Here is a 27,908-nt window from a genome sequence, read left to right as displayed (position 1 = left end):
ATCCGCCCCATGATCCATTAAATGACAAACACACCTTTCTAGAGGCTGTTTAGTTTAAGAGGAGAAGTTCAGACTTGAAGAAGCTATTAATTTGTAGGTCTCCTTTACACTTCCCAGTGAGTCATTGTCATTAATGAGAGATGCTGGTTCTTTATGGATAAAAAAGATTTTAGACTCTCCCAGCAGATGCCCAGGGAGATTTAATCTCATGCGCTCAGTTCTGCTTCAGATGTTAAGGATTTGGCTCTTTTAATCAAACACCATCAACTAACATTATGGGCTTGGATACAGGATCAGAGGTTTCTACACCAGGTTCCCCCTTCATAGAGCGATCAAGCATGTGCTCTCCATAGCAAGGTAAGCATTTGTGTTGTGTAGATTCTGATACATTGTCACACATTGTATTAGTATATAAACCGTTTATTACTGTTAGGGTGCAGTCACATGGCTGTATAAGTTGGACAGAGAATGGACCGCAATGCTGGGACTGGCCACGGCTCTCCAGATCTGAGAGTGATAACGCTGTCACGTTCCGGTTGGAAGAGCTGTGGCCAGTCCAAGCACTGCGGTCCGATCTTGGTTTAATTTTTACGGCCATCTGGCTGCACCCAGAGTACTATCTGATCATTTTAATTGTAAACTGATTATATTTTTCTATTACTTGCATTCTGTATGCTCTAGCATTTTCATTTATTAGAAAATACTTGTTATACTATAGCTTGATTGGGGGATCCTTGGCCCAGTGTGTCCTACAGTATATCTCATCTAAGCACCCCAATAATGCGACATGCTGCTATGCAATATCTGATACAAGATCTATACATGCTATAAGGTATTTTAGTCTTTAGCAACATTTTTATGCTTCTGTTCTGTCCACCTATTGTGCTAGCCACAGTGGCATGTACAATGGCATAGTCGATGTACCCTATTGCTGTGCAATTACACCAATATGTAGACCTCAAACATGCTGCAGAGCAATGAGCAGGAGCCAAAGAGGCAGCACTTGGAGCCCCTGAACATCTGTACCCTATAGCTGTAAGCCCGCTCCATGTGATGTAACATTACAGGGGCATTCTCCCATAGAAGTAATGATCATTAATGCAGAATTGAAAAAAAAAGTTTTTTTTTACTTTTGAATTTGAAATTTATATTGAATTTGAAACCTTGATTGGAGAAATTCTGTGCTACAGAAAGGCTCCAGAGACTCCTATGGCTGCCCTAATAAAACTCGGAAGTCATGTGGAATAAGCCATGTGCATGAGCCCTGTTCTAGGGAAAAACGCGTAGTAAATGTATTTAACATTTTATAACTGGATTTTGGAAATGTATATAAATTGTGATTGTCTGTAATCAGATAACTTATGGCTCCAGGCTGTGATCAGACTACAAATACCAGCATTGGGACTTGTATATCCCTGTGGAACAACATTTATCACCTACCCATAGGATATGTTTTATCACTGGGTCACCCTAAGAATAGGAGGTCCCCAGGGTTGCCAGCTTGACTTTTTATTTTTTCTGGACAGAAAATCACGGACTGACAATACTTTTTATGGACACACTGGAAAACCATAATAAATCATTATGAGTATAAGTGATCCATGTCTACAGCAAAGAACTCTGATATGAGACATCAGCTGCCGTCACTGTAGAATGATAAAAATTGCAGTCAAAATAATCTGTAGAAGTTTCTTCAGCTTCAAAAAAATCACAGACGCATTAAAAAAAATTTACGAACAGGTCAAAAAAATGACCTATTTTACGAACTGTCCTGGAATTTCTGGACGGTTGGCAATCCAGGCAGTCCCATGTCTCCTAATCGAATAGAGCAGTGGTCACACATTCATTACTACTGGGCTGACGGAGATAGCTGGGTATAAATATTGGCCGTGGGCTACCCCTTCAGTGTCTCACTTATTTCACGTTCAGCAGTTCTCATGGATTCCATGATTATAGATTATTTTGTATTGTCCAGTCTTGCAGCTAGACAAGACTTGTCATCTTTAATGCATCCGCAGCATAGACTGAATGTCTGATGTTTTCCAGCCGGCTGTAATAACTGAATATTCTCATGACCTCATGCTTTTATTTCACAGCACGTATAATTCAGCTATTTACCTTTACGTTTCTACACATGAAAATAACCCTCTTGTACGTCTCATGGCTAAGCGTGTAATTCAGACATATCCTGTTGCCTTCATGTTCAAACCTGCAGCTTTAGACTTGTTGGGAACACAAAAGATGTACAAACAAGCTATAGATGTGCTCCGCTCTGACGGACTTCTATGCCTGTAATTGCTGCGACCTCATGTAAATACACCGTATTTTCACATATTAGATGCTGCTGCAGACTGAGCGTTGAGGCATCTCCATTGCTGAAGGTAAGTTTTTACTTTTTTATTATATTACTGATACATTGTAACTATTCTAAAGCCAGCTCTCCACTGCAAGGACAGATTAGAAATCAGCACTATATGTGAGATTTACATACAATCTAGTCAATGCACAATCGCTGCAGAAGATTCTTCAACTGAAAATCTGTGAATTTCATCAGAATGGGGAAGATTCTGCAGCGTGTGCAAGGCTTTCTACAGTATAAGCTGCAGGGCTCATGCAAACGACCATATTTTCAGTTTGAGTGCGATCCGACAAAACATAGGATCGCACTCAGACCAATGTTATTCTATGGGGCCGTGCACATGTCCGATATTGCATACGAGATATGATCGGACTCGGCCATGCAAATCAATGAGTTTGTGGAAAAAATCGGAATGCAATCGGTCTGATTTTCACGGTATTACAGAATGAAGAAGATGGAGAAATTATTATTACCATCTTCTCCTCATCTGAGAAAATCTGATCACACACTCTCATCACACACACTGATCAGAGTGTGGTTAGCATAATCGGACCTGTATGACCCTAGCCGTATGCAGATGAAAAGTCCGGAAACTCCTTCAACAAGTCTGCCATGTGTGAATATACAGAGCTGCTCACCATTATTGGCACCCTTCATTTTTTTCATAGACTGTACAATATCTTCAGAAATAAATTGAAATGTACCAAAGTTATATCCTCAGGATTTTTTAATTAGTGGTCCAAAGTAATACAACAATAAAACATTGTTTTTCAACTTCCATATTCCAATTTCAAAGAAGAAACAGAATAAACAGCATGTGCAGCAATAAAGACATCCCTAATTAATACTTGCACACCCTTTGGCATTGCTGACAGCCTCCAAATGTTTCTTCATAATAATGCATCTAGCATCTATCTTCTTACACAATGCATCTAGCAGTGCAGGGCTAGGCAAAATAGGAGGCAGGTCAGTGAAGGCACAGTGAGCTGTCATAAAAGCATACAGATGAATATGTAAGCAGAGCACCAGATACAGCGCCCCCCACTGGCCGCCACAAGGCACGAGCATATCATTATCTCCAAACTGAAAGTAAAGATTACACAAGAACCACAGGACGGATTTCATCAACCAAGGTGTCATTTTAATCAGTGTAATGTTCCCCACCTGACTGTGTATGTAGCTTACTGAGCACAATCTTGCTGACTAACTATTGGTAAGGTTTTCTTTTCCTTATAAGCTTCACTGTGCTGACTGTAAACAAACTGTTTCATTTGCATTGCCAAAAAGCTCTATTTTTGTGTCACAGGTGTATCAGGTGTGACAGACAGTCGCTCTGGATCCGGCTGTAGAAGGTCACTGCTCTTGGCATTGCAGATGCCTTCTTGATCCTCTCATCTCTGTAGTTTAGTGATATCCTTCTTCCTTTAGGACCCAGCAGCGACCTCCACCTTCTGCTGCTAACTCATACACCCATGCTTGGTAGTTAAAAACTCTCAGGGTCTCTAGAGAGTCGCCTGTAATAGTTCTATGTTCCTCTGTCCATGCCAGGAGTACTAGTAGTCGGCTAGATTCTTCTTGGACTTCCCTTGGAGGACAGTTGGCGTTTTCTCTCTGGTGTCTTCTCAAGCTAAGTATATCCCCTTTGTTTGTTTACCTTGTTGTCTTTAGTTACAGTGGGGCCTGACTAGTGTTCACCCCGTCCCCTCCCTACCTAGGGTCAAGCTCTATGGACATTCAGGGATTAGGCTTCCTGCTCGGCGCTAGGTGCAGAACCTATATAGGAATGATGGGGTAGTCAAGGTGATATTAAATCTGATTGGGGCCTCCATTCCCCCTTTCCCTAGTTGTTGGGCTCCCTTTCCCCTCTTACCGTCGTTACTTAGTTACTATCGCTAGTTTGTCAAAATGCACTCTTTGGTGAAGATCAGTCATTATTTTTGTGTCTTTTCTTCAGCAATGGTTTCTTCCTTGGCCTTTGCCCATAAAGCTCTGCTTGGTTTAGTGTGCCGCGTATGGTACTTGTTGAAACCATGACCCTAGATTGTTCCAGGCTGGCCTTCAAGTCTTTGGATGTTTGATGTGGTGTTTTTTGCACCATTCGCACCAACCTTCGTAGACATCTCTTTTCAATTTTCCTCTTTTCCCCACATCCAGAGAAGTTCTTGACGGTTCCATGCTTGGCAAACTTCTTAATAATATTGCGCACTGTTTAAACTGGGATACCAAGGTCTCTGGAGAAGGCCTTATACCCTTTGGAAGTCTTGTGTTTACTAAAAAAAGCAGTTCTGATGTCCTCAGACAGCCCCTTTATCTTCACCAGTGTGACAAAGGAACAGGGCCTACCATGCGGCTTTTTAAAACACTGAAGTCATTCATTGGCTAATTCATGTCATATGGCCACCGACAATTACTCACAGGTGAATCTATTTTGTGATTTACCACAGGTGAGTCAAAATGTGTTTCCAAACTAAATTAATGTAAAGGGTGCCAATACCAGTGACACAGCAAGCTTTAGGTTTTTCTATTTTTCCCTCCCATGGTTTTTGGTTTTAAATTATTGTTTATCATTTGCTCTTTTGTATTTAACACGAGTTCTCCATACAAAAAAACTGCTCTACTTGATTTATTTTTTTCAGAAGATATTCCCCATTATGTACTTAAACTTCATGGGTGCTAATAACGATGAGCAGGACTGTACACTAAGACAAATGCTTTACAGGAATTGAGGCAGTGACTGCTGTAACAATCTAATTCTGACGACAAAGCACTGACCTAAGCAGGTTCATGTAGCATTTGGAAGGATATTTATTGATATTTTAATGACAGGATAAATTATATAAAGCATTAAAATGTAAGGGAACATCTGAATGATAATAACTGAGTCATTTACAAACCTGTGTATCTTGTTGCTGATTATGCAGATGTATACATGATAAAAGAGAATTAAAGCCTCACTGCACAGTAGTTCCGAAACACCAGATAATATCTGCAACGGTTACTTTATTGTCATATTTACTTTTATTTTAGATACATTTATGTGTTCCACTAGGGACAAATTCACAGGCTCTTTTTTCATATGTAAAAATAACAAAACTTTTTTAGAGTGCTTAACTTTTAGGTCAGTGTTAGATTTTTATAACCCATGTGTCAGCTGTTATTCTCTTATGAAAAAAATTCAATTCTCTCATCAATCACTCAGTGAAAAAACGACTGCTCTGGGATGACACATAGATGGCATCTAAGAAGCGATATTCATTTTATTTTCTATTCACCACAGACCCATTTACTTGAATGGCAATTTTGATAGACAAATTGAATCAAATTAGAATATCTCCATTTGTTTTTGTTATCAGTTATGCATAGAATCACAGTGGGTTAGCTGTAAAGTGCCTTGAAAAAGTATTCATACCCTGTGAACTTTTCCACATATTTTCATGTTATACTCATAAACGTAAATGAATTTTATTGGGATTTTATGTGATATACCATTACAAAGAAGCAAGTATTAATGAACAGTAAGTGAAATGATACATGGTTTTCTAAATATTTTAAAAACATTAATCTGAAAATTGTGATGTGCAATGGTATTCAGCCCCCCTGAGTCAATACTTTGTAGGACAACCTTTTGCTGCAATTACAACTGCAGGTCTTTCGGGGTATGTCTCTACCAGCTTTGCACATCAGGAGGCTGAATTTTTTGCCCATTTTTCTATGGAAACTAGCTCTAGCTCAGTGAGATTGGATGGAGGTGTCTGTGAACAGAGATTTTCAAGTCTTGCCACAGATTCTCAATGGGAATATGCTTTGATCTAAACCATCCACTGTAGCTCTGGCAGTATGATTAGGGACGTTGTCCTGCTGGAAGACGAACCTACGCCTCAGTCTCAAGTCTTTTGCAGCCTCCAACAGTTTTTCCTCCAGGATTGCCCTGTATTTAGCTTCATTCATCTATCCATCAACTCTGAACAGCTTTCCTGTTCCTGCTGAAGAAAAGCATCCCCACAGCATGATGCTGCCACCACCATGTTTGATGGTGGAGATGGGGCTTTCAGGGTGATGTTTAGTATCCGTTTTTGCCACACAAAGCTTTTGCATTTAGCCCAAAGTTATACTTTGGTCTGATCTGACCAGAACAGCTTTGTCCACTACATGGCTTTTTGCAAACTGCAAATGGGACTTCTTATTGCTTGCTTTAAAAAATGTCTTTCTTCTTGCCACTCTTCCTTAAAGGGCAGATTTGTGAAGTATACGACTAATGGTTGTCCTGTGGACAGATTCTCCCACCTGAGCTGTAGATCTCTGCAGTTCCTCCAGCATGGGCCTCTTGGTCGCTTCTCTAATAAGCACTCTCCTTGCTTTGGATGTCAGTTTAGGTGGACGGCCATATCTTTGTAGGTTTGCCATACACCTTTTTTGGATGATGGATTGAACAGTGCTTGGGCTATTTTTTTTTTTTTTATAACCCAACCTTGCTTTACTCTTCTCTACAACTTTATCCCTGACCTGTCCGCTGTGTTCCTTGGTTTTCATGATGCTTTTTGATCCCTAATATTCTCAAACAAACCTCTGAGGCCTTCACAGAACAGTTGTACTTATCCTGAGAATAAATTGCACACAGGTGGACTCAATGTACTAATTATGTGACTTCTGGAGGCAATTGGTCACTCAGGATTTTATTTAGGGGTATCAGACTACAGGGGGCTGAATATAAATGCACATCACAATTTTGAGATTTATATTTTTAAAATAATTAGAAAACATGTATTATTTCCTTTATACTTCACAAATACTTGCTGCTATGTGTTAGTATATCACATAAAATCCAATAAAATACTTTTACGTTTGTGGGTGTAATGTGAAAAAATGTGGAAAAGTTCATTGGGTATGAAAACTTTTTCAAGGCACTGTACATGCAATTTTCAATAGATTGTAATAGATTTACTGTGGTCTTCAACCTGCGCTTTGCAAAGATTGAAATCCCCATTAAAAATCTGAAAAAAAAAAAGAATTGACATGCCATGTATTTTTAAATTTGCAGCACAGGGGGAACTCTACACAAATATATTTATCCTCATTGTATGAATGAGATTTTCTGAAATAACATTCAATTTTCTACAGATTTTCCGCATGCAAATCCAGACGGAAAGTGTACACAAATATGCCACATATGAACAAAACCTTTCTTTTTCAAATTAAAAGTAGGTTTTGGAAAGAAGACTGCTTTAGGGTATCTTTTTGTAACTAATTAGGAAATGAACAGTATGCTGTATCTTGCCCGATTATGGACAGAACACATGTACAATTAGATTTTTATTTGAGATATACAGAGTAAATATATTGTATATATGAAACAGAGGCATGATGTAATGTAGTGCAATGTGGGAATCAAAAAAGGGTGGCCCATAAAGTCCCCTCTACCAGGCTATGTCAAGTATTGATGTTTTAGGTAATCAGGGAGGTAAAACATGTATGTGAAGGATAACCCCTAGGTGTGTATAAAAGCCCTTAGAGGTTATCATTTGAATTGGCTACTATATGTGACTCGCCCCCTGGGCCGTGAGGCACGTGGATCCGGGCAATAGGGAGACGCTGGGAGTAGTAGTGGCGGCCCGGTCCCGCGGCTCAGGGTGGTCAGACCAATGGTAGTCTGCTACGTATCGTTGATAATGTCCGACTACGCCACCCGTGGATTGCGGCTATTAGGAACCGCCGCTGCAAGGCAGTCCGCTGGGGCCGATGATGTATGCAGCTGGGATGGTATGACTCCCCACGGGAAGAGTGCGGCGCCAGGGCAGTGTAGTGAATGGTGGGAGTGATGGTGGTGAGAGTCCCAGTACCGGTAGTGCTGGAGGAGCGAAAGAGCACACAGACAACGTACTGCAGTCCAACATCTTTTACTCACAGTTCAGGTACTCCAGGTCACTTCTGTACAGGTAGTGACCGCCCGAGCCATGCTGCGTCCACCAGGTGAGGGGCTCGGTCAACTCCCAGGCAGTTCAGGAGTATAGCACAGGACCCCCTTCTTTCCTTTCTCTGGCCTGCCTCACCAGTGACCCACTTTTGTCCGGTCACCGCGGACCTGCACAGGTAAACGTGGGCCCCGTTCCCCGCTGTCCTTTATGGTGCCTTCCTAGCAGGTTTGATGAGGTGCTGCACCAATAAATGGTCACAGCCTCCGGTCTTTGGCTGAAGGTTGTTTCTCCTCCACCAACTTGGGATCCGGTACCCTTAATCTGCCTGACCCTTCACCCTGGATTCTCGTGGGTTCTTAGGGTCCCTTCCACCTTCTTGTTCCTGAGCCCTTCTGTTTCTCTCTCTTCTCCTTCTTTCCTGTTCTGTCTTCTCCTCCTTCCCTTGGCCTCTTCTCCAGGCCCACTTCTCCTTCTCCTCTCAGGCTCTGGCCTTTTCTCTAGGCCTGCCTCTGAGCAGAGCTCCTACAGAGCCTCTGCTCTCTGTCTTCTCTGACTGGACTTCTCCCAGAACTAAGATGGTGCCCACCTTTTATACCTCCCTCTAGCCATGAGCCCAGGTGACCAGCAACCAATGGGCTCCTACCTACGCTCAGGAACCAACCCCTATCTGCCCCTACAGCACTGGGTGTTCCACCCCCCTCCCCACTCCAGACAGGGACATAGTCGGTCGTGCCTGCACTTCTGTCTAGTGGGAGCACCGTTGAGCTGTCCCTCGGAAATGGGGTGTGTGTGCTGTATGCAGCTAACTGAGCCCTGGCCCATACTCCATCCTTACCCGGGAGTGGAATATCACACCTCTGGCAGAGGTGCAATACCCCTGTAGCGGCCGAACCCTCGGGGCGCTACATATGCCTTACACTAAGTATAGACTTTTCATAAGAAGATCTGAAAATGTCTCAGAATTAAACCGACTATCCTTTAAAATATTTTTACCATGGCCTAAGAATAAACAGGACATTACTTGCTTACTACCTGCATGTTGTGCCCGCTGCCGATCTCTGCCTCTGTCACAGACCGCTCCTGCCAGCGATTCTACGGCTTCCGCTGACATCACATCGACAGAACGCCGGCTTCTCTTCTGCTCTGCTCTGTTGACGGGGTGTGACAGCAGACGTCATGCTGACAGCCAGCTCTCCACGGCCTAACTGCGGGAAGCCGACTATTAACCAGCATGACGTTGACAGTCATGCCCCATTGACACAGTAGCTCGGAAGAGCTGCTCTTTTGACACGAAGCAGCAGAATCGCCGACAGAAGCGGTCCGCGACTGCTCTGAGCTGGTGCCGCGTAGAACAGGCAGGTAGGTAGCAACTACCCACCTGTCAGTTCTTAAGCCCATAGTAAAAAAAATAAAATAGTCCTGAAAAACACTTTTGAGACATGGCTCTGAAGGGAGAGAATAAAAAGATAATTATTGTAACAAGGCATCATGACACTACTCTACCCTCTGAGAATAATGGCATGATGCCTGTAATTTGCTTATTGTACCAGAGCTGCCAAGATGAAATTGAATTCCCCACTGCTGTTCTCCTTAATTACCCAAATTGTTATCGCGTTGAGAGAAATACTCATAATACACTTTGCTAGTATACGAACATGGGCTCATAAAATGTGCTGTTCCAGACTAACTGTTATTAATACATTTACCCTAGAGCTGATGGAAGGCAAATGATGTTATCAAGAGGATTAAATGCTTCTGGTGTATTCTGGATCACTGCAAGCACAGATATGGATGTTACTCCGCATGTTAAATCACCAGGTACAACTAGGTATCTCTGCTAAGCTACATGACTCCAAGGCTAAGTACACACTGCGTCTGTGCCATTAGCCTCCTGCATACAATGGGAGCTTTTCCTAACGAATACTGTAATGTTCCCATAGGTCCCCATTCACCAGAGGGAGGCCAAATGTGTAGCTTTTTTTCAGTCTCCATTTGGCTGGTATTTATCTGCATATTGTCTGTTTTAGACTGTGTTTTACTATAGCGAGGGCCACTGCAAAGAAACATGGTTAGCATATCTTTTACAGTCAATGATGGATGGATAGCAGGGCATCCACCCATCCCCTGGCTGCGGCCGGGCATTTGCTTTCTGTGTGTAGGAGCCCAACAGTGGGCACAGACGCAGTGTGTACTAAACCTTAACGTTGTGATATTATCTGACTGTCACCTTTTTATGTCCATGAGACTGCATTCTGTGAGAGGGGAGGGTGAGCATCATTCATTCAAACATACAGCTTTTTGCCACAATAAGCTTTATAATAATAATAAAAAATATACAAGAAAGGCTACCTTATATTGCTTGTACATTAAAATATGTGTTACATACTGTATACATCAATTCTGTAATATGCTTGAATAATGTTAATCACTCCCTTTACAAGTGAAAACAATCTCAATAAATAGTAGGGTTGACATGATGATGCATTTTTAAAGGGGTTGTTCACTACTCGGACAACCCCTTCTCAATCAGCAGGTTTCTCCCAGTAAAATAATAACACGTATACTCACCTCCGGTGCTGGCACAGTTCCGGCAATGTTGGCACTGGATCTCCTGGGGATTGCGTGACATTGTTATGTCACGCGATCCCTGCACTCAATCAGCGCTGGCTTCACTCTCCCCTCCTTCCAATGAATCAGACATCAAGAGGAAGTGAGTCAGCAGCCACAGTTCTCACTTCCTCTTGATGTCTGATTCGTCTGAAGGCGGGGAGAGTGAAGCCAGCACTGATTGGGTGCAGGGATAGTGTGACATAATGTGAAGTGATCCCCTAGAGAGCCATTGTTGACACCCCAGGAACGGAGCTGGCACCGGGGTTGAGTATAGGTGTTATTATTTTACTGGGTGGAAACATGCTGATTGAGAAAGGGTTGTCCGATTAGTGGATAATGCCTTTAATAAAGAAAGCAAAGACTGTCGGTTAGCCAGTATTATCACAAAATGCTAAAAAAGGTATATTTAAAAAATAATAATGCGCAACAGCTACTGTAAATACTATGTGCCAAGTAATCTTGGATGCAATTTTGGCAGAGGTAATTAAAAGATTCTGTTCTTCCTTTAAATATTTACTATGAACAAAAAATGCAAATTCAAAAGTTGGCAGGCCTGGCAAACACTTATATATATGGCTTTCTATTAGATAGGATTTAAGCTGACAGTATTGCAACATTACCCAACTTCAGCAAAAATGCCACCTACACTCTTTAGTAAAGTAAAAGAAGAACGCCCAGATGGGTTACAACATGACTAGAGTGATTTCCTTTAAAGAAGAAACTATTTCAAGGCATTAAAGCTTTAAATGTCTAAGGTTAGCTTAAATTAACTAAATCTTAGTGAAGATTTCTACAGACATAAAACAAGAAGATAACAGCCTGAGAAGCATGATCGTTAGTGTATTATTTCACCATTGAGTTGTGTCAAGTTGGGTTCATTGCCTTATATGTAGAAAAAAGTAAAATACGTCTGGGAGTCAACCTCATACGTTACCCCCCTTACACAAAACCCTGTAACTATATCATAGCGACTATTATTTTCATGCATGTATGTTATATACGCTGTTTTCCAGAAATTGAGGCCAAGACACATGGCAAGTAAAGATCCTCAGTACTGAGTATAGCTAAGAACTTGACTAAGCAAGAAGTGTGGCACCCCAGGGGTCTGGTTTCCACAGTAACGGCAATGTTATGTCTGAGAGCAGGTGGGAGGTCTCTTGGTCAGGGATCCTGTGCATGCCACACCTCCTGCCCAGTCCTGGGAGGGGAAGAACTTCCCCTATATAAACCTAGGGCTGAGGCAGGGTTAGTGAGTAGAGAAGAAGTAGAGACAGAGAAGAGAAGCAGATATAGGAAAGAACATCAGGAGCTCTGTGGGAGCAGTGCTACAAGGAGTCAGGGGCTGGCAGCTGCAGAGCTCGCCCTGACTGAGAAGTTATCACCGGACCCGGAGTCCGAGGCTGTGGGGACTAACTCCTATCCAGCAGCAGAAACCGACCGGCAGGGGATTGCAGGTCCTCTGGCCCAGAAACCCGAAGGCACGGTCACACGCGTGGGACCAGCACCGCCGTCGTGGAGCGGAAGCTACTAGAAGGCCCCGAGTCACCGGCCATACGGGTGAGCACCACACGGTACACTCAGGGACGTGGGCTACTTATACCCGCTTCTAGCAAGGTAGCCAGAAGAGTATCGTTAGTTTGGGAGGCCTACAACTCCGCCTGGCCAGGGGAGATCCCATCTGCTCAAGGACTGACCAGGCCCCAATCGCTAGCCAGTACTCCGGGAGGGTCTATCGTTGTCACCAGTAAAGACCCTGAACTACACCGTACCATCTCTGAGTGGTTCCTGCTACCCCCATCATCCACGTTGGCTGCCCTGAGGCCATACCCCTCCCGTTGGGGGTTATACTATCACGCTGCACAATCCTACCACCGGACTCAGCGGTCTGCCCTGCAGCAGCAGCTCCTTAGCTGTACTCAACGGGTGGCGTAGTCGTCCAACATCTACCGCTAATACAGCGCCACTTAGTCTGACTCCCTGGGCACGGACAGGATCACCGCCACGAGACTACAACCCTCAAGAGATCCGGCTCCGGGTAAGCTCCCGCATGCGCAACGCAGCGCGACACAGGCCCAGGGGCGCGTCAACTTTTGGCGTAGTCGGCAGGATTTCGTGCCCGCAACCACCGGGTACTGCGTGCCTGAAAAAGACTGTTCAAACTTACCTGTGGTGAAGATTCCCGCCATCCGGCGCCATCTTCCGCTTCCTTCCCGCCATCGGTGGAGTTTTCCCGCCATCCGGCGCCATCTTCGGCCTTCTTCCCGCCATACGTGGAGTTTTCCCGCCATTGGACGCCATCTTGAGGACGCCGCGCGGGAAGAAGAGGGGCGTGGACTCCGAAAGCGCGCGAGAACTGAAGCCCCGCCTCACGTCCGGACGTTGCGTAAGGTCCTGGAAGGAGCCCAGCAGACGCCGACGTCACAGGAGCGCGACGGAAGGTCCTCAACCCTGACGATCCACTGCGGAGCCGCGGCCTACGGAAGAGGATCATCGCAAGGTAGGCCACGGTCCACTAGGGGGGAGAAGGATGTCGGATACGGAGGAGAGCTTCACCGCTTCAATCCCCGCCAGCGCCACCGCTGTTGCGGTCATGCCTTTCACCATGCCCTATATCCCGGGGGCAGCCTGGCTACCCCAGTACTCAGGGGAGTCACATACCCTGCATGACTTTAGAGAAAAGCTGGATAGCCTCTTCCAGGTGTACCCCCTCACAGAGCAGCAAAAAGTGAGCATCCTGGTGGCCCAATTAACCGGAGCAGCCCAAAGGGAGGTAAAGTCCTGGCCACCTGGGGGGAGGACTGTCGCAGGGATACTAACCCGGCTGAGGGACACCTTTGATACCCGCACCTCAGCCGAGATCAAGCTTAGATTCTACGGGTGCAAACAGCGGGCACATGAGAGTATAAGGGACTATGCCCTGAACCTACAAGAGGCCCTGAGAGCCATTAAGCAGACCGACCCTGACGGCGTGGGAGACGAGGACAGGCTGTTGACTGAACAATTTATATAGGGTTTATATTGCAATGCCCACCGAACCCAGTTGCGGGCAATGGCCTTACAGGACCCTCATCTGGGATTTGCACAGTTCAAGGACAGAGCCATCCGGGTGCTTCGAGAACCGGCACCAGGTGGCGTTGTGACCCCCAGACGCCCCACTACCACTTACCACCAGGAGGCGGCGCCCTTGTCGGCAGGGCCTGTGGGAGCTGATGCGCAGGCTTTGAACAATGACCCGGCTCCAGACCTGCACCATCAGGTCCAAGAGCTAGCTAAAAGCGTTGCTGCGCTAACCCGAACTGTGCAGTCTTTACAGGTTTCCACTCCAGGGAAGATCCAGCTGGCATCCGGACCGGAGGACATCCCGTGGCGTCGACCAAGGAGGATCCCACCGGCCAGAGGAAGACCCAGCGACCGATACAACGAGGACGGACGACCCATCTGCCGCCGCTGCAATCAACCCGGACATATGGCAAGGTACTGTCCTTTAAACTGGCACAACCTGGGGTAGAGGGCCAACCCCCAGGAAAAAGATCACCAGGCCCATCGAACTGGCGCGACAAATATGTGGGAGGACGTCCAGTCTTACCCGTGGTACTGGATGGCATTCCTATGAGTGCCCTACTGGACACCGGGTCACAGGTCACCACCATCCCGTACGTGCTCTTCAAGCAGTACTGGAATGACTCGGATATCACCCGCTACCCTGACGATGACTTGAGTATCATCGCCAGCAATGGTCAGCCTGTGCCACAGATTGGATTTAAAGAGGTGACCATTAAAATCGGTAGAGTCGAACTGGCAGCACAGGGACTGATCATTGTAGACATTGACAAACACGAGAGTCACCCAAAGATAACTCTAGGAACTAATGTAATTGAAAATTGTCTTGCAAAGGTGATTTTCCTTTTACAGCAGGTTGCCAAGAACGCCAGCTCCGGCCAGCAGCGAGTGCTCCAGAAAGAGATCCGGGCACTGATGCGATGGCAACAGCTAGAACTCTCCGGTGGTGAGATTGGTAGCGTGCGAATGTGTGACCCTTTCCCTATTGCCATGCCCCCGAAAAGTGAAATGATGATTTGGTGCCGGGCAGCTATTGGTCTGAGAGGTAGAGATTACCAGGCAATGGTAGAACCAGTTTACTCAGACAGTAGGCCCACCATTTTGACAGCACGGGGGGTGGTCAATGTACGCCATGGGAGGGTGCCCGTTCGCATAATAAATATCGGGAAGAGGGAAGTGTACCTGCCCCGGTATGCCACGCTAGCCAAATTGTATACCATCAATCAAGATTCCATACAGTCCGTAGAACCCTTGCCTCCATCTTCCCCGGAGGAAGGTAACGGCTCTCAGAAAACAATGGAGGACTGGTGTCAGCAACTACATTTGGGTACTGACTCCACTCCCTCACACCAGAAACAGGGAGTCTATCGGGTGGTGCAAGAGTACGAGAGAGTGTTTAGTAAACACCCGTTAGACTTCGGGCGAGTCAAGGGGGTAGAACACCACATCCCCACGGGAGACCATCCTCCCATAAAAGAGAGGTATCGACCCGTACCCCCTGCACACTACCAACACGCCAAGGGGATGCTTAGAGACATGAAGGAGGCTGGGGTGATCAGGGATAGCTGTAGCCCCTGGGCAGCTCCACTAGTCTTAGTCAAAAAGAAAGACAACACCATGAGGATGTGTGTAGATTACCGGAAAATCAACCGTATCACACACAAGGATGCGTACCCCTTACCAAGGATAGAGGAGTCTTTGGCTGCTTTAAGATCTGCTAACTTCTTCTCTACCTTGGATCTCACTAGTGGGTACTGGCAGGTTCCTGTAGCAGAGGCGGACTGGGAGAAGACCGCATTCACCACCCCGATGGGACTTAGCGAGTTTACCTGCATGCCGTTCGGACTCTGCAATGCACCAGGAACCTTCCAACGATTAATGGAGTGTTGTCTGGGCCACAGAAACTTTGAGACGGTCCTGTTGTACCTGGACGATGTCATCGTATATTCCAAGACGTATGAGGACCACTTGAAACACCTGGCGGAAGTGTTCGAAGCTCTGGCAAGCTACGGCCTAAAGGTGAAACCCTCCAAGTGTCACCTCCTGAAACCAAAGGTGCAGTACCTGGGACACGTGGTGAGCGCTGATGGAGTGGCTCCCGACGCTGATAAGATCACCGCAATTAAGGAATGGCCAAGTCCCTCCAGTGTAAAGGAAGTGCGGCAGTTCCTCGGGTTGGTAGGCTATTACCGCAGATTCATCCCCGGTTTCACCAAAAAGGCAGCTCCTATGCAGGACCTCCTGATAGGCCAGTCCCGGAAGGCCAAGAACCAGAAGCCACCCTTCAGATGGGAGAAGTTAGAAGAAGAGTCCTTCCGCCAGCTGAAGATGGCCCTCACGGGGGATGAAATCCTGGCGTACCCTGATTACAGCCAGCCCTTTATCCTCTACACCGACGCAAGTAACATCGGTCTAGGAGCCGTGCTGTCCCAGATCCAGCAGGGGAAAGAACGAGTAATCGCTTACGCCAGCCGAAAACTGCGACCCACCGAAAGAAACCCTGAGAATTATAGCTCATTTAAGCTAGAGTTCCTGGCAGTGGTGTGGGCAGTCACCGAACGCTTTAAGCACTACCTCGCTTCTTCCCGGTTCACCGTGTACACGGATAACAACCCGTTGACACACTTGGACACTGCAAGACTCGGTGCCCTAGAGCAGAGATAGATGGCCCGTCTGTCCAACTACGAGTTCACAATCAAATACCGGGCAGGACGCTCCAATACCAACGCGGACGCCCTGTCCAGGATGCCAAACCTACCGGACGTAGGAGAAGATCCAGAGGGACTGGAAGAAGTCGAACTCCCCGCGTTCCACCGTCATGGGACTATCCAGTATTCCCATCGGGTAAGGAGTAAGCAAGCTGCTACGTTTAACCCCTTGCCTCACTACAACTGGGAGGAAACGCAAGACAGTGACCCTGCCGTCCGGCTGGTGAAGGAGATGCTGACTCGGCCAGAGGCTCGCCTTGACCCAGACGCTCCGGAGGAAGCCAAGCAACTGTGGGCTGAGAAGAGTCGACTGTTCCTTTACAAGGGGAAGTTGTGCCGCAGAATGGTTAACTCCCGGACGCATGAACTAATCTGGCAAGTAGTGGTGCCACGGAGAGACGCAGCCATGGTGATGGAAGCATACCACGACGGGGCTGGACACTTCGGATGGAAGAAGCTGGAGTTCCTGCTGCGTGGGCGGTTCCACTGGGTAGGCATGAGGGGAACCATCGAGAGGTGGTGCAGAGACTGTGGCCCGTGCAACCTAAGAAGGAAGGACCGTGCCAGCCAGAAGACTCCCCTGCAGTCCATCGTCACCCGGCAGCCGTTGGAACTGGTAGCCTTGGATCATGTAAAACTGACCCCAAGCAGAAGTGGCTACGTCTACGCGTTAACCATTGTGGATCATTACTCCCGGTTCTTGGTTGTCGTCCCCGTTAAGGACTTAACGGCTCGAACAGCAGCTAGAGCCTTCCAGCAGCACTTCTGCCGTCCACACGGGTACCCGGACCAAGTGCTGACGGACCAGGGACCTGCCTTTGAAGCGGAGGTCTTCCGGGAATTCTGCAATCTGTATGGCTGCCGGAAGATAAGGACGACACCCTATCATCCGCAAACTAATGGACTTTGTGAGAAAATGAACCAGGTGGTAATGGATCTCCTGAAAACGTTGCCCCTGGAAGAACGCAGTCTGTGGCCTGAGAAGCTGCCCGATCTAGTGGACCTATACAACCACATCCGGGTAGGTTCCACCAACTGTACCCCGGCTTACCTAATGAGGGCGAGACCTGGTAAGTTACCTGTTGACCTGGAAATGGGAGTCCTGACACCCGAGGACACTTCACCAGAAGCAGACTGGGACACAGAGAGGCAGCAGTAGTACCGGAAAGTACAGGAGAGCGTGGAGCGAAGTCTCTGTCAGGCTAGGGAAAGACAAGAGAAAACTTACAACCAGTATGCTCCCGCTGTTCCCCTGGTACCCAGAGAGCAGGTCTTGAAGAGGAAAAGACGGCTCCACAAGTTGGACGACCAGTGGGAGAAGGACCCGTACACCGTACTGCCCTCAAGCCACGAGAACCCGAAAGTCTGTACCATCAGTAAAGACGGAGGGGAGACCATAGCCATTGTATCCCGGGATCACCTGAAGAAGTGTCCTGAACAGCTACGGAACCCTGAAGAGGAACAAGAAGACCATCGACCCGTAGAGGAAAGGGAAGATATGGTTAGTACTGTGCTCGGAGACTTCCCTCGGTCCTGGACTCAAGTCAATGGTGCAGTTGTGGTACCCGTCCTCACGTTCCTCCAACCAGCATCCCAAGTGCCTACGGAGCAACAGGTAGAGCTGGAAGAGCAGCCGGTCCAGGAGGCAGAAGACTCCACACAAGCAGAACAGGAGGATCAACCCTCTGCTTATAGTGAGCCTGCCGTACCCCTAGTGAGTCAAAGAGCCGGTAGACAGCTGCCCAGTTTACCCTTGACAGCTCCTACACCCTGTAGTTCAGGGCTAGACAGTCAGCTCCGTAGGTCCACTAGGGCCACTAGAGGCCAGTTACCCACACGTTGGAGGATTTGAAGTGTATAAATTGTTTTATTTGTGGTTACCTGTTTTTCTTGTTGCTTGTGTATAATTATGTGTTTCTAGTTATTTATAGGAGTCCTTGGTGGATTTACCGGGAATCCTTTGTGTATAGTTGGAGCGTAGCCCAGGACGGACTAAAGACTGTTAAGGACTCGGGGCAGGACAGACCCCTACCTGGTTACGTCTCCCTGTTTTGGTGAAATGGACACCTTGCTTTTCTTCAAAGACTGCACCCGGTTGCGGACACGCCGTAACCATCTTTATGTGTTTTTCTTATTGTATTATTATTGTTTATACCTTGTTATGTTTTTCTAAAAATATGTTTAGTCCCGGAGTACTAAATTTCACTAGGGGGGAATGTGGCACCCCAGGGGTCTGGTTTCCACAGTAACGGCAATGTTATGTCTGAGTGCAGGTGGGAGGTCTCTTGGTCAGGGATCCTGTGCATGCCACACCTCCTGCCCAGTCCTGGGAGGGGAAGAACTTCCCCTATATAAACCTAGGGCTGAGGCAGGGTTAGTGAGTAGAGAAGAAGTAGAGACAGAGAAGAGAAGCAGATATAGGAAAGAACATCAGGAGCTCTGTGGGAGCAGTGCTACAAGGAGTCAGGGGCTGGCAGCTGCAGAGCTCGCCCTGACTGAGAAGTTATCACCGGACCCGGAGTCCGAGGCTGTGGGGACTAACTCCTATCCAGCAGCAGAAACCGACCGGCAGGGGATTGCAGGTCCTCTGGCCCAGAAACCCGAAGGCACGGTCACACGCGTGGGACCAGCACCGCCGTCGTGGAGCGGAAGCTACTAGAAGGCCCCGAGTCACCGGCCATACGGGTGAGCACCACACGGTACACTCAGGGACGTGGGCTACTTATACCCGCTTCTAGCAAGGTAGCCAGAAGAGTATCGTTAGTTTGGGAGGCCTACAACTCCGCCTGGCCAGGGGAAATCCCATCTGCTCAAGGACTGACCAGGCCCCAATCGCTAGCCAGTACTCCGGGAGGGTCTATCGTTGTCACCAGTAAAGACCCTGAACTACACCGTACCGTCTCTGAGTGGTTCCTGCTACCCCCATCATCCACGTCGGCTGCCCTGAGGCCATACCCCTCCCGTTGGGGGTTATGCTATCACGCTGCACAATCCTACCACCGGCCTCAGCGGTCTGCCCTGCAGCAGCAGCTCCTTAGCTGTACTCAACGGGTGGCGTAGTCGTCCAACATCTACCGCTAATACAGCGCCACTTAGTCTGACTCCCTGGGCACGGACCGGATCACCGCCACGAGACTACAACCCTCAAGAGATCCGGCTCCGGGTAAGCTCCCGCATGCGCAACGCAGCGTGACACAGGCCCAGGGGTGCGTCAGAAGCAGTTTCCAAAAAAGCAGCTTTAGAGATTTCAATGTGCCTGAGAGCCTGGGGTACAATAACGGCACGCACAGTGGGCTGTGGTGTGGTGTGGTGTGACGGACAGACCCTCAGACTCTCCAACTGTGTCTTGCTGTGAAGTGCTACAGTATGTGAGAAGGAAATATAATGGTGACATTTGGGCAATCATTAGTGCATATGAACCCCTTAAGACTATATTCTCATGTTGAGTGTGGCGTGAGCACCAAATGAAAGAACAGTGAACATGCAGAAAGATGTTGGCATTAAGAATAGAAGGTGTTATTAGATAATTTGCAGTGCATGAAGAACTTGTGGAAGACTTAACCATTAAGCCTAAACTTGTGTTGAGCTCTGGACGTTGGAGAAGGTTAGCTCATTGAGAGAAGTTATGGTGGACTACAGGTCGGTAGCAGATTGCCCACCGGAAAGTTTGGCAGTGGTTTGGAGTTCAGAAAGCATCACATGGCCTCAAGAGACACAAAGGAGGAAGGGGTCGCCTTGTGTGATTGAGTGAATCTCTTGAATGAAGGCCATATTTATAGATAGCTGTCATATGAACGTTGGTTTAGCTGACAGCTATCTCTCCTGACTATTCCCTTCCCAGAAATGTTTAGCTCGGTCAATAGTTCTAGTGTATTCCCCACCAAATAAAAGGATTGGGCAACTGAATTTCAACAGCCCAATAATTATGTCCCCAAATATTCTGTTGGAGGACATAAAGGACAAAATCATTTTTGTACAGTTGACATCAAAAGTACATTCATATTGGGGGCATCCATATTGGTTCTTTTACTAGGGTGTATGGACAGGGGTTGTCTTCATGAGAAAACCCATAACACATTTTTTTCTGCAGACCCTTATTAATTGTTTGGGATATTCTTCTGATATACATGAGTATTGGACTTATTATCAGATTATTTCCAGTACCAATAGAACCATACAGTTAATTAGTTAGTATGACATTGCTTCTTTTTTCACATTTGTTTCTATATAAAGTATGCTTTATATGTATCATTCCAAAATAATAAGGATATGTCAACTCAAGATCTTTAGAAAGTTCCAACATATTCTGAAATTGAGTTACAATTGTGAAACTACAGTAGAATGAGAGGTTCAGTATTCTGATGTTTTACCATTATAAATCGATAGACAGCTTAAGGCAAGGTTGTTTGTTTCTAGTGTATTTTTTTTTTCAAACAATTACAAGGAAGTGGTTTTAATCTGTAGGAAACCTCTAATGAAGCCCCGGTGGACTAAGCATTGCTTGCCACTTGTCAGGCAGGAGAAACTTCCTACAGTGAACAGAGTCAGGTGAAAAGCTTCTCTGATTTCATTACATATTAATTCTACAATTGCTGGTAACACAAATACAGACAATTATGCATCCACTTGTGCGGAAAACTTCACACATACTCTATTATATTTTTCAAGGCTGAGAAGAATTATGACATACAAGCAATCAGAAGATGGAGATGGATGAATATCTTGAAAGTAACGTTTTAAAAGGGAACCTGTCATGTAAAATAATATTAACCTGCAGATATGAGGTTAATCTACACTTTAATAGCATTCTGACACAGTGCAGCGCTGGCACTGAGAGCCCTGCTGCCAGGAGGAAATGAACTGTTTTCTTCCCTGCAGCATTCCAGTCATAGGGGTGGTACTGGCATGGCTTGTAATCTCGCCCCCCACACTGACTGACAGCCAGGTCTAATGTCTAGCTGCTGTCAGTCAGTGCCGGGGGTGTGGTTACATCTGCCGCTATCTATACTCAGAGCAGTGACTGAAGCCATATCAGCGCCACCCCTGTGACTGAAAGAGCAATGCTGCCAGGAATAAACTTAATTTCCTCCTGGCAGTGGGGCTCTCAGTGCCAGCGCTGCACGGTGTCAGAATGCTATTAACCTGCAAATTAAATAAAGCAATAATTTATAACAATGCCAGAGTATAGGAAATAGATCCTAACCAGGACCCATTCCAAAATCCACATAGGCAATATTGTCAGAAGCAGCAGAATTGTCAACTTAAAACGTACCTTTTACTAGATATGTTTAAAAAATTCAATCACTGTTTAGGGCAGACAAACATATTACAAGTTAAAATTAAAAGAAAAAAGACCCCTCTCCCTGTAGGAGAACATTTACTGACAGTGGTCAGAACAACATGTGGGGTAGAGACATCTATATAGAAAAATGTCACAATGCAAATAACCCTATAGAGTGATCTTTAAGAGGATACGGAAGATAAAACCATATATGGGTGAGATGCTTCTTTTTTATTCCTCTTGACACTCAAATAGTAGATTTATATGAGCCTGATCACTCTGTAGGCTTATTTGCATTGTGACATTTTTCTATATAGATGTCTCTACCCCACATGTTGTTCTGACCACTGTCAGTAAATGTTCTCCTACAGGGAGAGGGGTCTTTTTTCTTTTAATTTTAACTTGTAATATGTTTGTCTGCCCTAAACAGTGATTGAATTTTTTAAACATATCTAGTAAAAGGTACGTTTTAAGTCGACAATTCTGATGCTTCTAACCTGCAAATTAACCCCATATCTGCAGGTTAATAGCGTTATTTTACATGAAAGGTTCCCTTTAACTACTTTACACATCGTTTATTCTTAGTATGTAAACCCACCAAGTCACACGGTCCCAAAATAATTTTACATGGCAGCTTGTAGCTGTAGTGAGCAGAATTCATGAAATCACAATGAAAACACTTAAAGTATTACTGAATAAGAACCTATAACAGTAAGGCATTCTTTACATAAGTTTTTACACCATTTATTTAAAAGTGATTGTTTGGTGAAAACAAGACATCACTTAACCCCGGGATAGGTGATAACTTATTGATCGGTAGGGTCCAACCACTAGGAACCACATCTATTGGCAGAATGGGGAACTTTTACCTTGTTAGAATGGAGCGGCAGTGTGTACGCTTGACCAGCGCTTCATTTATTCCCACTCAGCTTTTCCAGAAGCCCCATAGAGAATGAATGGAGTTGCCATCTGACCTAGTCCTCCATTTTGTAATGGGGATAAATGTACATTGTTGGGGATAAAACTCCCTGATCTGGTAATCGGTGCAGGTCCGAGCAGTGGAGCATCCACTAATCAACCAGTTATCCCCTATTCAGCGGACAACCCTTTTAACTTACAAATAACACCATAACATTTCTGAATTTTCTGCATGGTTTTGTGGCCTTTTTAATTCACATGTGTTACAGTTAAACTGATGAAAAGCATCTTAAAAAAAGCTTCACCTAGAGTATGCTGCATTTGAGAAAAACACCAAATTTCGAAAAGAAAACCACACCAAATGGGTGAAAAAAATGCAAGAAAAAAAACAAACTAGCATTTGTGGTGCATTTCATACGTCCATATTTCAAGGAAACATCTAGCTCTAGCATATTTTGGCACAAAAAATGTCAAAGAAAGTCAGAAAAACACAGTAAAACTTTTTGGTCAGTATTTTGTATCAGTGTCAAAACCAGAAGTGGAACTTACAGAGAAAAGCTATAATAGAAAGATTGACTCCTGTTCTGCATTTTTGAGACACTCCTGGATTTGGTATACAAATACTGATGTGTGAATAAAGCCTTATAGAGACATACCCACACAGTTCCTGATAAGGGAACCACATGCTTTGGTCTCCCACCGGCCTTTTTAAATCCCAACATAGATTTAATGCTAAGTATAAAAGACTTTTACCATTTCATCAATGAACATTATTCCTTGTGTAATTAAAACTTCTAGATTCTGTATCAATTTTACACAGTGATCGAGATTCTTGCTTGAAACAATATAATTTCCCGTTTACTGGCTACAAGCAGCACTTAGAAAAAAGAAGGGAATTGATACAAAGTATATTAGAAGATAACAACTTTCCATGAAACACTGAATAACTTATATCCTTAATTCCTAGCCTTAAAGTACACCTTCATGAATATGATTTAAGCCTTCCAGCCGCCATGTGAAGCTGTGTTAGCTGGGATGACTATCAACGCTGAGTGGACTTGCCATCATGACTGGTGCTTGCGGCTTCTCCTACTTGACTGGAAGTAGCGACAGAACAATTTTCACCATATACTAAAAGCCCCCAGATAAAAGTCAGCTAACCCCACCGATTTCATCAGAATCGGCAGACCTTTTAATATGTATGGGGCCTTAATATTCTTCCCAACAGTTGATGTTAGGGGAGAGAAGGGTCCAACCTGTTGTATTTCCATGGCCGATACCTTTGTTCTTCATGGAGATACGATAAATCATAGATAACACAGGAACCAAGTGGAGCCTTCCTATGTATGGGGAGTCCGGAGAGGGAGCTTTCTTCCTGACTACAGTTATCTCATGCTTATGGGGGCATTCAGTCTCACAATATAACCAGGTTTAGCACTGTATTATTAGACAGCCCAGCGGCATCCCTTGGTTTAGGTACCTACATGGCAGGCAGGTTCAGTTTAATCACTGAATCACATCATAAACAGTAACTGCTGGAAACAAAGTCATAAAACAATCATTATATTATATATACATGATAATGTGCTTTTAATGCTGGGACAGTAATTTTGCAACTTCTGAATACCCAGCGCACTTTTATAGGATCCAATATTCTGCTTGAGCATCAGCAATCTATATAGAATACACAGCTAAGCATAATCATTTAAAATATTAATTGTTAAAACACAGAATAGTCAATAGGCTTCTAAAATGTAAAGAATCGTATAATGAAATGGATAAAGATAAAGTCAGAAATCAGAAAATATTTCCTAGGAATTAGATTACTTGTACATTCCCTCAAAAAAACTAATAGTTCTGCTGACAGCAATATAATCCAATATTCTACATAAGGCAGGAAAATGAGATGGAAGGCGGTGTTTGGTGTCAAGGCTGCTACAGCTGCCCCCTCTTCCTGGAACATTGACCTGGTAACATGATTGTCCAGCAATTCGGAAATACCACACTTCTGGAAAGCTTGGTGCTACAATAGGTGCCCACCATGTGTCTTAAAGAGGTCTTGCTATCTCCAAGATCCTATCCCAATATGTGGTAGATGTAATAAAAATAATAATAATAGCTAGTACCTCCAATTAGAAATGTAGTATAGTTCTTCTGATTAACTATGTCACTTACCCCATATGCAGGGCATTGCAATAGCTTAGGCATCCATGGTTATGATCACTCATATAGTGACAGTTAGGCCTCAGCCCCACTATCAGTATTTGGTCAGTATTTTTTCACAGGAGTGGGAGCCAAAATCAGGAGTGGGTGATAAATGCAGAATTGGTGACTTGTTTCTATTATACCTTTTCTCTGACTGCTCCTCACCTGGTTTTGTCTCCCACTCCTGAGAATAAATACTGACCGAATACTGACCAAATACTGATAGTGGGGCCGTGGTCTTAGTTAGTTGTTAGTGGTCATAACCATGGATACCTACGCTACTGCAATGCCCTGCACATGGGGTAAATGACACAGCAAATCCGAAGAACTATACTACATTTCTAATTGGAGGTATTTGCTGATATTATTATTATTATTACACCTACTGCATATTGGGTTAGTATCTTAGAGATGGGAATACCCCTTTAATATTATAGAATGAATCCAGCACTTAATGGTAGATAGATAAAAACAAATGCTAAAGGAACACAAGGTGTGCACCTACACTACGGCGATGGCTGTCTCATTCCTTCTTGTGACCCTTCAATAATTTCTATCAGTTCTATTCTGCTGTATCTAGTGACCTCTGTACATCTGATGAAGGTCTGGAGCAAACTGAAACGTCACACGTGATACACTGTGGATTGGATTCTGCAAATATAAAAGCATTTATTTTTATTTACCGATGAGTGACGGATTCTTTCTGCTTTATTAACATGCTTACTGTCAATGTCATCTGAACATAAAAAAAATCACATTTGGGAAAAAAACAGGGCCATGGAGAAAGTACAATTATGTACAGAGGAAAAACTCCAAAGACTAATATAAATCCTAAAACATATGGAGTCCTAAATCCAACAAATATAAAAGTACAAACCTATTCATTTATTAGATACCAAAAATTACCCAAAATATTACAAAATATCATAAAATCAAAGGCCAGAGGTGAATGTGAAAGAGGCACAGCAATAGCCGGTTATGTATGACAGGGAGCATAACTGGAAGTAAATATACTGCAGTCATAGTGACAGTGAATGATATACGGTATATCCAACGCACAGTATATTGCTAGACAAGAGTTGTATACAGGCAAAAATGAACATATCAGCCACAAATATGTACCCCAATAGTAGCCACCCAATATAGTAAAGTGACAAGTAACAAAGAAAAGATGCACTGTGGAATCAATGTCTCCAGAGTTAACGCTCATCCACTACTCCTTGTGCCAGGTTACAGTATGTGTCAGCAAAATGGGCTGAGCTGGGGTGGGAAGGGGTGCAGGGGGGGCGTGATGGCACAGCTCCTCTAATTCAACATGATCTCTGGCATTCCCTATAGCAGAGGTCTTACTCCAGTAAGGGACTGGAATAAGATTTCTGGCGAGGCGCACAGAAGCGCATGATACTCGTCTGACGCTTCAGATTCATGAATCGGAAGCATCTGACGCCAATACACCCTAGGGAGAAAATCGCCGGTCTTGATGAATTGAGCTAGCCATGTTAGTTATGTTAGTATTGGATAGAAAAGTTTGCAGCATTCCATTTGTAAATCATTTGTCTTTCCATTTGCACAGAATACATAAGAGAAGACTTTACCAACAACATCACAAGTCACGGAGAGAACACTACAAATTTTACAGAACTGCTGAGGATCATCTTTCCTGTGGTGTATCTCATCATCTTCCTTGGGAGCGTCATGCTCAATGGGCTCGCAGTCTGGATTTTCTTCCAAATCAGAAGCAGAACAAGTTTCATTGTGTATCTGAAGAACATCATGGGCGCTGACCTCCTGATGACGGCCTCCTTCCCATTTAAGATCATACAGACTTCTGGGATCGCACAATGGAATTTCAACGTCTACCTGTGTAGGTACAGCAATATCTTGTTCTTTACCAGCATGTACATATGTATCGCGTTTCTCGGACTGATCAGCATTGATAGATATCTCAAAGTGGTGAAACCTTTTGGAAGTTCGAAGATGTACAGCATTAAGTTCACTAAGATGGTGTCTACAGGAGTTTGGCTAACCATGTCGGTGCTTGCTTTGCCAAATGTCATCTTAACAAATGCTGAGCCAACCAGAGACAATGTCAATGACTGCATAAAACTCAAGAGCCCCTTGGGGGTACAATGGCATTCAGCGATCACCTATATTGATATGTTCATATTTGTTACTGTGATGATTGTGCTTATTGCATGTTACATTTCAATATCCCGACATATACAGAAATCCAGCAAACCTTTTGTCAGTTGTTCCAGTCGGACGAGAAGACATAACCAAAGTATCCGTGTAGTGGTGGCTGTTTTCTTCACGTGTTTTTTGCCCTACCATCTGTGTGAGCTGCCATTCCTGCTCAGCCACCTAGATACAATCCTGGAGAAACATATATATTCCATTCTGCTATACTGCAAGGAGGGAGCTCTGATTCTCGCTGCCTGCAATGTCTGCTTGGATCCCATCATCTATTTCTTCATGTGCAGATCCTTTTCCCACAGACTGTTTAACAGGTCCAGCATTAGATCCAGGAGTGAAAGCATAAGATCCCTACAAAGTGTGAAGAAATCTGAGGTGCGGATATACTGTGATTATACAGAGGTATGAGAATGAGGAGCACGATTACTGCAGTGTCATATGTAAATAAGAAGAATAAAATACTAATCTTATATACTCTGCTTGGTGGCTTTTATAATGTATTAGGCATCACGAAAGTGCCGGATTGTTGGTTGGGCCTCACACAATTCTCGATACTGTACCCATTACCTGCTATTGGTTAATATTCGTCCATGTGTCTCTGATTTTACATAAAGCCACAGATACAATGAGAATCTATGAAAATAAAATCATGGCATGCTCCA

The 27,908-nt window shown here is 44.9% G+C and overlaps 2 protein-coding genes across 4 annotated transcripts in view; one reads left to right on the top strand and one right to left on the bottom strand.

The window, feature by feature from the left end:
- The window catches only part of MED12L (mediator complex subunit 12L), a 981,938-nt gene that overhangs the window by 573,643 nt on the left and 380,387 nt on the right, over positions 1-27,908 (bottom strand). The gene's annotated exons all lie outside the window — the stretch shown is intronic.
- GPR87 (G protein-coupled receptor 87) lies at positions 33-27,721 on the top strand. 3 transcript variants are annotated; one of them, XM_073674722.1, is made up of 4 exons: positions 34-357; positions 2,339-2,381; positions 9,983-10,089; positions 26,627-27,721. In XM_073674722.1, exons 3-4 carry the CDS (start codon positions 9,999-10,001, stop codon positions 27,652-27,654), a joined length of 1,119 nt encoding a protein of 372 aa, XP_073530823.1. In that variant the 5' UTR covers positions 34-357; positions 2,339-2,381; positions 9,983-9,998; the 3' UTR covers positions 27,655-27,721. The 3 variants fall into 3 exon arrangements, with proteins under 3 accessions (XP_073530824.1, XP_073530823.1, XP_073530825.1); XM_073674723.1 differs by lacking the exon at positions 2,339-2,381 and having other exon boundaries at positions 33-357; XM_073674724.1 differs by lacking the exons at positions 34-357; positions 2,339-2,381 and having other exon boundaries at positions 9,983-10,099.

The sequence above is a fragment of the Phyllobates terribilis genome, unplaced genomic scaffold, assembly GCF_046119375.1.
Source record: "Phyllobates terribilis strain yellow unplaced genomic scaffold, ASM4611937v1 Scaffold_3__8_contigs__length_932513732, whole genome shotgun sequence".
In the NCBI taxonomy this organism is placed as follows: Eukaryota; Metazoa; Chordata; class Amphibia; order Anura; family Dendrobatidae; genus Phyllobates; species Phyllobates terribilis.
The sequence above is the reverse complement of the archived record's forward strand: the minus strand, read 5'-3'. Positions and strand labels throughout refer to the sequence as shown.